The sequence below is a fragment of the Colias croceus genome, chromosome 2 (genome assembly GCF_905220415.1).
Source record: "Colias croceus chromosome 2, ilColCroc2.1".
In the NCBI taxonomy this organism is placed as follows: Eukaryota; Metazoa; Arthropoda; class Insecta; order Lepidoptera; family Pieridae; genus Colias; species Colias croceus.
The window spans coordinates 4176864-4187060 of NC_059538.1; the positions used below are offsets into that span (position 1 = coordinate 4176864).

Here is a 10197-nt window from a genome sequence, read left to right on the forward strand (position 1 = left end):
AAGTGCTCATCGCAAAAAACTGCTGAACCGATTTTGATCAAACTTCCACTCTTCCCTAAGTTCATCGTTACATAAACGAACAAAAAAAGAATCATCCCAATCGGCCTTCTAGTTTTCGAGAAACTCACTCATTTAAATCGCGCAAGTGTTTGATAATGAAAATAAATAAAAATGAACTAAATTTTAAATAATAAAAATATTTGCGAGGCCCCCTCAGGCCCGAGGATTTGTTGGATCCCAAAGACACGGCTTCTCTTTATACAAATCTATTAATAAAAACATATCGTCGTTACTCCATTCTTTGTTTTTCTCCATGATCTAAATGGTGGGAAATCAAATTGGACGTCTACACGCTACGCTCTCTTGCTTCAACTGAGCGTTCGTTCGTTGGCCTTCGGCGACTGTCCAAACAGAGTTCGATCAAATAGCTCGATTTCTTTGATGTTACCGCCACGCTTCGGATCGCCGGCACACGCCAACGAGCCATCGTTGGCATTTGCTAAGCCGTCCAGATTGCAACAACGAAGGTTAACGAAACCCGTTCGTTGGCGTTCGTTTGGCCGGTCTGTACGCAGCTTTACAGAGCCACAGACATACCTATATATTTTTGTAAGGAGTTCTAGCCACATTTGTAGGAAGGGATTTCTAAAGTCCTAACTCCGCTGTAGGCTTTTTTTCGTGCCAACTACTGCATTGTATAATACATAAAATTGCCTCTTCACTTACCTCTTCATCGGTTATTTGTACGCGAAAGTAAGAATCAAGATAACCAGATTGTGATATCATATCTGTGTTGGTAATTTGACAATTGACATTCTCAGTTGTCAATTTTGACGTCATTATTTTCTGTGTACTATCGACGCACGACGTAAATTTTTGTACACAGAATTTGATAATTTAAAGATTGAAAATAATGTTCTTCTCGGAGTGGTTAACTACTAACTTTAAAAAACTTTAATCATTATCATAAGATATGGGTAACGACGCCTCACAGTTGAAAGGGCTTGAAATTAATGAAAAGCCAACTGAATGTACGGACTTTTGGTCTCATTATCAGGCAAATATCCGAGATAGCTGTAGATACTTTGGGTTAAAAAGTGATGGATCAGTGTCTGTATTCAAAGGAGAATCTATTTTAGGCCCACTATGGACCGTCTCCACGCCATTAGAGAAATTTTGTAATGTAAGAATTTTATCAACAATGTACTTTGATATTTGCTCAACATAAAAATAAACAATTGCATATCTTCCAGAATATCTTAAAATATCGACATCCGTTCATAGTGAGATATATATCAGCATGGCAGCAGAGGTCTACATTTCATTTGGCTACTGAATACATACAACCTTTGGGACATGTAATATCTTTGCAGACACCATTGCAAAAATGTATAGGACTTAACAATATTTTACAGGCATTAGTATTTCTACATGAACAAGTAAGTTGTTAAATATCTAATACAATTTTCTTGTTACTAAATCTTTTTTGTAATTAATCAGATTTAATACATATTACAGGGTAAAGTATCGCACAACAACATAAGTACATCTGCAATATATGTATCAGGAGATGGACAGTGGAAGCTAGGAGGGTTGCAGTATTTATGTAATTTCTCTGAACAGACCTTAGCTTATTTAAAGCAATCTAGAATACATAGGTAAATAATTAGCATAGAAATATTGATAGTTAAAACCTTTACTCTTTCAAAAGTTTATAGCAAAATGAGCTGATATATTATTAAATTCATTTGACAGTGTTTGTAAATAAACTTATCTGAAACAGAATGCCAATCTTTCTTAACTATATATATATTTATTTTTTTATTAGATAAGTCTGAGAATAGGTTGCTATATTAATTTACATTTTCTAGATATGATAAAGCAGTGGACCCTAATGAGGACACAAATGAGCCAACAACAAAAGTGGATCAGTATGCATTTGCAGTGCTTGTGGAAGATATTTTCAAAGGTTGCAAGGATGGTATGATTTAATTCTTTCTGATAAATATAGAATATTTAATGGTAGTTTGCTATCTTTATGATCATATAAAGATAAAAAGTGTGTGGAAAAATTAAATCAAGTCATTTTTTTAGATAGCTACTTGGGAACAGGATGCAATATATTATTTGTATATTTATTTCAGATGAGGTGCCATACTTGAAAGAATTCAAGAAATTTTGTAGAGAAAGGCTTCAAAACCCAGACTGCAAACAAAGACCTAGCCTTTCAGAAGTGATGCAACATGAGTTTTTTAATCATGAATTCATTTCTGTTTATAAATTTTTGAACTATTTACCACTTAAATCTAATGAAGAAAAGATGGATTTTTTTTCAAACATTTTACAATGTCTAAAATGTTACGATGAGGAAACCGTTGCAAAGCAATTTGGTGGTTTACTGTTATCTAGGCTAACCCTCTTAGATCAAACTGCCAGAAAAGATGTTATTCCATATATACTTAAGCCTAGAAACGGTAAGAAAACTATTAACTATTATAATGTATATTATCTATATATTGTTCTATATAACAACATGTTAAACAGTAATGTTAGCTTATGAAATATTAAAGAATTAAGAGAATAGAGCAATAATTATTTATATGTTTTATTACAGATAGAACTCAAAATGGTGAACATAGTGGATTTTTCAGCTTAAGTGTCTTTAAAGAGCATTTAAAACCAAGAATAATACAATTATTTTCAGTGAGGGATGGACAAATTAGGATGTTACTATTAGCACATTTTTCCAAATATGTTCATGTATTTTCTCATGAAGAGCTATCACAACATATCCTACCAGAGGTACTTTCATGTTAATTAAGACTAATTTATAGAATGTTGAATGGCTCATTAATGTATGAATTTAATTTTCAGAGAAATTCTAATTTTTTTATTCTTTCCAGCTCTTACTTGGAATAAAAGATACAGATGATGCCTTGGTTTCTGCTACCCTTGTTTGTTTAAGTGAACTCGTTCCAATATTGGGAGCTGATACAGTTGTAGGTGGAAAACGCTCAAAACTTTTTACTGATGGCAGACCAAATTCAAACGCAAATACATTATCTATAGTCAAAAATGGAAAATCAAGTTTAATTGAGACCCATGTTCAAGCAAAAACTTTGCAAGATTATCCATGTTCGGAAAGTATTTATCCTCAAGATATTGCTACATCTGTATTTGAGCAAGCATTGTCATTGAATGAAAGGCCTTCACCCGTTGGAAGTGAATCAATGGACATAGAAATAATTCCGGTGAAACCATCATACCAAGTAGCAGTTGAATCTGAAGATGATTGGGATGACTGGGATAACAGCAATCACAAATTAAGAATTGAAGATTCTGGAAGTTCTCATATAGATGAAACATTATTTGAACCTAAAACTTTGCCACAAGAATTTACAGAAACAGAATTTCAACATACTGAAGGTTCTAAAGAACATTCCATTTTGTTACAAAAAGCAGCATTAGAAGCAAAAAAGAATATCATTGATATATCAGAGTTAGATATAAAAAATAAGATTGATCAGAGTAAGAAAGGCTCAGATGAATTTGACTTCTTTGCTGATATGACACCAGTCATAGAAAAGCAAAAAGTAGCCCCAGTAAGGGATGAAAGTGAAGTGGGTGATTACAGCAGTAAATTAAATTTTGTACCTAATAATGAGCTGGATGAAAATGAGGGTTGGGGGGACACATGGAATGATTGATTGTAAGAAAAAATATAGTTTATACTTATCATTGTATATTTATTGCATTAAAATAACAGGGATATAATAGGACAAATTATTTCAACCTCTAAATGAGGTAATAATGTATATAATGAGATCAAAAAAACTTGAAAGTTAGTGACATAGATGTGAGATTCTAATATATTATAATAAGTGCATGTTTGTTTAAAATATTTAGTAATAATTAAAACAAATACAACACATACATAACACTTGTAAATGTATCACTTTTAGAAAGCTTCATGATTATAATATATAAACAATATACACATTTAAATGGTTTACTTATGTATCCTTATGTATTTTGAAACATTAAATACATAATATAATTAGCTATATCAGTAGTTACAGAAAATTAGCCTTCATACATACTCCTGATTGTATTTTATTATATTGGAATTATTGAAGTAACAAGCACTCAGTCTCACAACCGCTCAATTAAGACACAATTATTTTTGTTACACAGCCAAAATGCAATACATAAGTGGCTTTGCCAAATATATTTAATATCTTTAAAAAATTGTTTCATTTACATGGTAAATAAATGAGATTATGATTAATTATATAATAAATAATACTTTGACTGAATACATTCTGAATAACTAACTCTACATGACTAGAAAATGGCATCAATGGAAAAACTTAACTAGTCTTTCAAATAAATAACATGGAGACTATAAATAAAAGGCTCAAGATAACGACACATATGGCGATCCCGTCCGATTAGGGCCCTTCTGGCCTCCTCCACTAAAACACTCCGCGTTAAAATGTAGAAGCCCTTCTGGCTAACATTGAGAAACACCTTACAAAAAAAAAAAAAAAAAAAGACACATATGGCACAGAAACTTATCAAACTTAAACAGCAATCTTCTTCTGCCTGACTAGATCCTTAGAGCTCTCATTGAAAACTTCTATCATTTGTTGTCGTACCATATCTGACAGAGTTTCCAAATCATCGCGTGTCATGCCTTTGGTAGGAATTGGTGGTAAAGTGGTAATGACAACTTTCCCTAAAATAAAATTCAAATAACTAAGTAGGTACTTACAAATATTTCTTACGACATTTTTTTTTTTGAAAAGCTTTGTATCTTACCTGGCTCAAAAGTTTTTGTTTCATTATCAAGAAAATAATACTGACTGAATACAACAGGCATGATTGGTATTTGGGAATCAATGGCCAAATAAAAAGCACCTTTTTTAAAAGGCTGAATGCAACCTTTGTTATATCTTGCTCCTTCAGGAAAAATCCACAATTTGGTCTGAAATATAAAAAAATTGTTTTAAGTTAGTTTTAAATATAGGAACCCACTTTATATGACTATAGGGACTAATATAAATAAAATATTTTTTTTTTTTACCTTTTCTGCTATAACTCTTTCCGTTGCTTGCTTCATAAGTAGTCGAGCTTTATCTGTTTTTAAGCGGTCTATGAAAACTAAACCAGACAGCCAAGCTCCAAAACCGAATGCACCAGCGAACATTAATGGTCGTTTGGCGACAACAGTGCACCGCTTCATGCGGGGCCACATTTCGAACATACCTTCAAAGTGACAATGGTTTATAAATAAACTGTAGTTAGGTGGAAGTCAGTTAAATAAATTACATGATCTTACCTAGTATATCTAATGAGCTTTGATGATTTGATATAACGATGTAGCACTCTTCATTATCCCAATTCTCTAGTCCTCGTAGTTCCCATTCTATTCCGACGATATGCGAAGCATAACGACAAAATCTAGAAGCAACTCTGCAACAGAAATAAATTATTTTATTGCTTAAAGGTCAGGAAAATATAATTAAAAAATAATCAATAACTTACACAAGATTCGTCACATCGCGTGGGTAAAGAAGCACAACTGGTAATAAAACGGTACATGTTATTAAAACATAAGTGTAATATAGAAAAAACTTTAAGTAATATCGAAAAACATTGCTTTTTTCGTATAAAAAGGGCAAGGTAAATATAAAACCCGCCAAAAATAATTCAGGATATGAATAGAAGGAAGCCATAACGAACCATAGACAAGAGGAAATAAAAAAGTACCAAATGAAAATATATTTAACCGCAATGTTACTATTTCTAATAATTTACTATAAAAATATCTATTATTTAATAATAATTTACGTATCAGCTCACACGTATCTTGAAGTAATTTAGTAAAATATAATGAACATGAAATTGTATCTTAATGGCTAAGGTGCAAAAAGTTATTCCATGCTCCACCAAATTTACTCATGATTTTTTTATTATGTGATCAGTATATTATGTTATATGTTTATTATTATGTTTGTTTGTGTGCATTATTAACGTCTTAGATCATTTAAGTTACTTAACGATCTAAGATTAAGGAACATTTTATTGGTTTAGTTACTGTGTACATTTTTTATGTGATTTTTTAGTTGTTTTTAATTAATGAAGATACAGTTTCAAAGTTAGGATAAATCTTATTATATATTTCGTCTTGTGTTTGTTTCGTTTGTTAGATTAATTAGTCAAACAGATTGATAAAAAATTAATAATAGGGTTAAATAATTATTGGCAATAAAAAAATTTCAAGGATATTACTTAATCTGTGGTGTATGATGGTCTATGGACTATGACTTTGATTGCTGCTCGTATTCGTAATTTGTCATTGTCAAACAAAATTTCTTTTTCAGGTTACGCCTCCGCGCGAGTAACCGGAGTGCGCGGATTACGTAGATTTAATTAAAATGGTGAGACTTTCTTGATAAATATTATAGTGAGTGATACCTAGTATACAGTTTAAATCTTATTTGTAAAGTATTTCTAAATTTTAACTCAAGATGCCATAAATAAACAGTGATTATTGTTGCCGTATGTATCGTCTAGTGATATTGCAATGCCCGGTGTCTGAATAATATTGTTGATTTGCTCTTAATTCAATTATTAAATTTATCTTTCAGAACTGTATGAATAACATTCACAAAATGCGTGAAAGTAATACAAAATTGTATACATATTTTTTTTTAATTAACCTATATTATGATGAAAAATCGACACATGCGCGTCATCTGATGTCGTGGACGACATAAATTTATTTGTTTCATGCCATGTTTTATGTGTATGATACAATAGTTTATGTTCGGAAGCGACAATCGTGATTATAAAGTGTCTCTGATAAAGCCATAAGATATAATCTATTAGTTAATTTGTATCTCATTTGCTGTAATAAAATATGATTGTTACAGGGTTTCGTGAAAGTTGTTAAGAATAAGCAATACTTTAAAAGGTACCAAGTTAAGTTCAAGAGGCGCCGTGAAGGTAAAACTGATTACTATGCCCGCAAACGTCTTATCATTCAGGTAAAATAAACTGCAACCGATATACAATGAATTTTCTTTGAATTTATGTATATGGCATAACTGACTTGCAGATATATTTATTATTTTAGGACAAGAACAAGTATAACACTCCCAAATACCGTTTGATTGTGCGTCTATCAAACAAGGATGTCACCTGCCAGGTTGCATACTCCCGTATTGAAGGAGACCACATTGTTTGTGCTGCCTACTCCCATGAATTACCACGTTATGGTATCAAGGTAATTAAATTTAAATATTTTATCAAAGGGAGATTACCAATAGAAAGTTGGGCACTTGAAGCCAGTTAGTTGTACTTCTACTTTTGAAAATATCAAATGATGATTTTGAACGGGCGGTCTGAAGCAATGTACAAATGCAAAACACCCTGTTGATATATGTTCAATACTGATAATTTAAAACATTTTTTTAATAAACATATATTTATTACACAGATTTTAATCAATTCACAATTGTTTACCATAGGTGGGTTTGACCAACTATGCTGCTGCATACTGCACAGGTCTCTTGCTGGCCAGGCGCCTGCTGCAAAGGCTAGGATTAGACACTCTTTACACTGGCGCGACAGAAGTCACTGGTGATGAATACAATGTTGAGCCAGTCGACAATGGACCAGGTGCTTTCAGGTTAGAAATTGTAATATTTTGATAGCTGTTTATAGTTTTATTATGATGATATATTACGGGCGGACAGACAGCATACAATCAGGGAGTATGTGTTTATGGTGCATCGTAATTTGCTGATTTTTTTAATGATTTACTATCTTAGATTAACATTGTACTATATAAATTTTTTTTTTTTTTCGTTTTTTCTAGGTGTTATCTGGATGTTGGTCTAGCCAGAACCACCACTGGTGCCAGAGTGTTCGGAGCCATGAAGGGTGCCGTTGATGGTGGCCTTAATGTTCCCCACTCTCTTAAGAGGTTCCCTGGCTATGATGCTGAAGCGAAGAAATTTAACGCTGAAGTTCATAGGTACTTCTTTTGTTTATTTTACAAATTAAATTATGCTCCATTCATCCTTTGAAAAAAAGGTATATCTTCTTTTCAAACAGCATTTTGGAGCAAGAGCATAATTAAAACTTTTGGTTGTCAAAAGGATTATTATTAATTTTTTGAACCGGTTTTAATAACAATCATACCCATATAATTACTAACTATCAAATTGTTGATGCTGATAATAAATTAAATTTGTAACCCTTTCTTCTTCCTAGGTCACATATTTTCGGTCTCCATGTTGCTGAATATATGCGTAATTTAGAACAGGAAGATGAAGACTCATTCAAGAGACAGTTTAGCAAGTACATCAAACTTGGTGTTGCTGCTGATGCGGTAAGTCATACAAATGTATAAGCTACGTCCAGTCAAATTACTGCATAATTTTTATTAGAGCAGTGTCGATGTTGGACAAAATCATTGCATTTTAAAATTATATTTATGTCTTGAAATTATTTCAGGAAAAATATTTTATTTTGCAACAAATACATATGAATTTATAAATTCCTTTAAACTGTAAATTCTCATTGAAATTTGATAATTATTAATTTTGTTTGTTTAAATAGGTTGAAACATTATACAAAAAGGCCCATGAAGCAATCCGTGCCGATCCATCATACAAGAAGAAGGAAAGCAAGAAGGACCCAGCCAAGAAGAAACGCTGGAACAAACGCAAGCTGACCTTGGCCGAAAGAAAGAACAGAATCAAGCAAAAGAAGGAGTCTTACGTCAAGAAACTCCAGGCTCAGGCAGAAGCTTAAATGGTTTATTTTATCAAAATATAGCCATTTATTCGACTTTTGAGTTTCATTTGATTTCCTCTAACTCATATGACTTGTAATTAACATATTATGCCTTATTTAGATGTCCTATCATTATACAAAACTGATCTAGTACCTTGGCATAGGTATATGAAAATATTTCTTCAATTTTCAATTTTTGAGTTATAAAAACTAGGTTTCCGGCTGAGGCTTCGCCCGCGCAGTCAAAGAAAAACCCGCATAGTTCCCGTGGGATTTCCGGGATTGCGTTATTTTCCCGGGATAAAAAGTAGCCTATGTCCTTACTCGGGTATCAAAATATCTCCATACCAAATTTGGTTCAGTAGTTTAGGCGTGATTGAGTAACAGAGTTACTTTCGCATTTATAATATTAGTATGGATATACCATTTTTTTATACCTATACCCTGTGCCTACACCTGTATTCAGGCAGGCTTCAATTTTAAGTTTACTTTAATTGAACATATCTTTTTATAATATGCCCTCATTTCTTACACGCGTCTTCTACGTATCTATGCACAGTATCTGTCTCCACCTGTCTCCCCACATTTAACCATAATGCATTGATGCATTTCGCTGAAATTAGGTTCTTAAGTTCTTAGGCCGCCTGTCCACCTGCAAGAAAACTTCCGCGAGTAATGTCCGACAGCAACTTGCAAGTCTAATTCCGCGTTTCCACCTGCAAGTAGACTTGCAAGTTGCTGTCAGACGGACTGTATGTCGGACTGCTGTCACAGGATGATTTGAACAAGGATAGAATGTATATTTTTTATCTATACTTATAATAAATACGTAGGAAAGTCAAGTCAAAACATACTCTTTGGTCAAAATTGAACATTGAATCCTGTGATTGAATCCTACTAATATTATATAGGTCTACCAGAATCTGATGGCATATTTATATTTAAGAAATAAAAGATTTTCATGTGGCAACTTATTTGACAACTATCAAATTGGTTGTCAAATTATTTGTCTTTTTTTGCAGTTGATGAATAATTTTTAGGATTTTGTCTAAAAAATCTTCGAAAATGTCGAAAAAGCCGCTGCGATCACAAGCAAGATGTGTTGTTTATAATGTGTATAGAAAAACATTCGATGAAGAAGGGTCAAACACATCACAATTTTCAATTTTGAAGATTTTATTGGTAAATTGGACTTACCCGTTTTGATACTTAAAATTAAAAAATATTATATGTAGGTAACTATAATATTGTTTGTTGATTAGAATGTAATTTTATGAAAACTTATTACAGGAGTTTCCAATACGGCTATTCTTCAAGTCCAAGCTGTCCAAGTCAATTTTATAATGTGTGTATCTGTTAATACTTACGAAAATAAACATAGTTTTATTT

The 10197-nt window shown here is 32.3% G+C and overlaps 3 protein-coding genes across 3 annotated transcripts; 2 read left to right on the plus strand and 1 right to left on the minus strand.

Moving 5' to 3' along the window:
• The first annotated feature begins 845 nt into the window (after positions 1 to 845).
• Positions 846 to 3743, plus strand: LOC123702915 (protein-associating with the carboxyl-terminal domain of ezrin). Its single transcript, XM_045650764.1, has 7 exons — positions 846 to 1183; positions 1254 to 1439; positions 1519 to 1658; positions 1872 to 1981; positions 2145 to 2474; positions 2615 to 2802; positions 2904 to 3743. The coding sequence occupies exons 1-7, from the start codon at positions 974 to 976 to the stop codon at positions 3705 to 3707; spliced, it is 1968 nt and encodes a 655-aa protein (XP_045506720.1). The 5' UTR covers positions 846 to 973; the 3' UTR covers positions 3708 to 3743.
• Positions 3744 to 3885: 142 nt separating this feature from the next.
• On the minus strand, positions 3886 to 5738 carry LOC123702922 (1-acyl-sn-glycerol-3-phosphate acyltransferase alpha). The gene is made up of 5 exons (XM_045650775.1): positions 5548 to 5738; positions 5342 to 5475; positions 5087 to 5268; positions 4822 to 4987; positions 3886 to 4738 (listed from the first exon to the last, which is right to left on the minus strand). Exons 1-5 carry the CDS (start codon positions 5736 to 5738, stop codon positions 4584 to 4586), a joined length of 828 nt encoding a protein of 275 aa, XP_045506731.1. The 3' UTR covers positions 3886 to 4583.
• A 578-nt stretch (positions 5739 to 6316) lies between these two features.
• LOC123703861 (60S ribosomal protein L5) lies at positions 6317 to 8862 on the plus strand. Its single transcript, XM_045652043.1, has 7 exons — positions 6317 to 6443; positions 6939 to 7052; positions 7142 to 7291; positions 7536 to 7696; positions 7886 to 8044; positions 8284 to 8401; positions 8632 to 8862. The coding sequence occupies exons 1-7, from the start codon at positions 6441 to 6443 to the stop codon at positions 8824 to 8826; spliced, it is 900 nt and encodes a 299-aa protein (XP_045507999.1). The 5' UTR covers positions 6317 to 6440; the 3' UTR covers positions 8827 to 8862.
• Positions 8863 to 10197: the final 1335 nt, after the last annotated feature.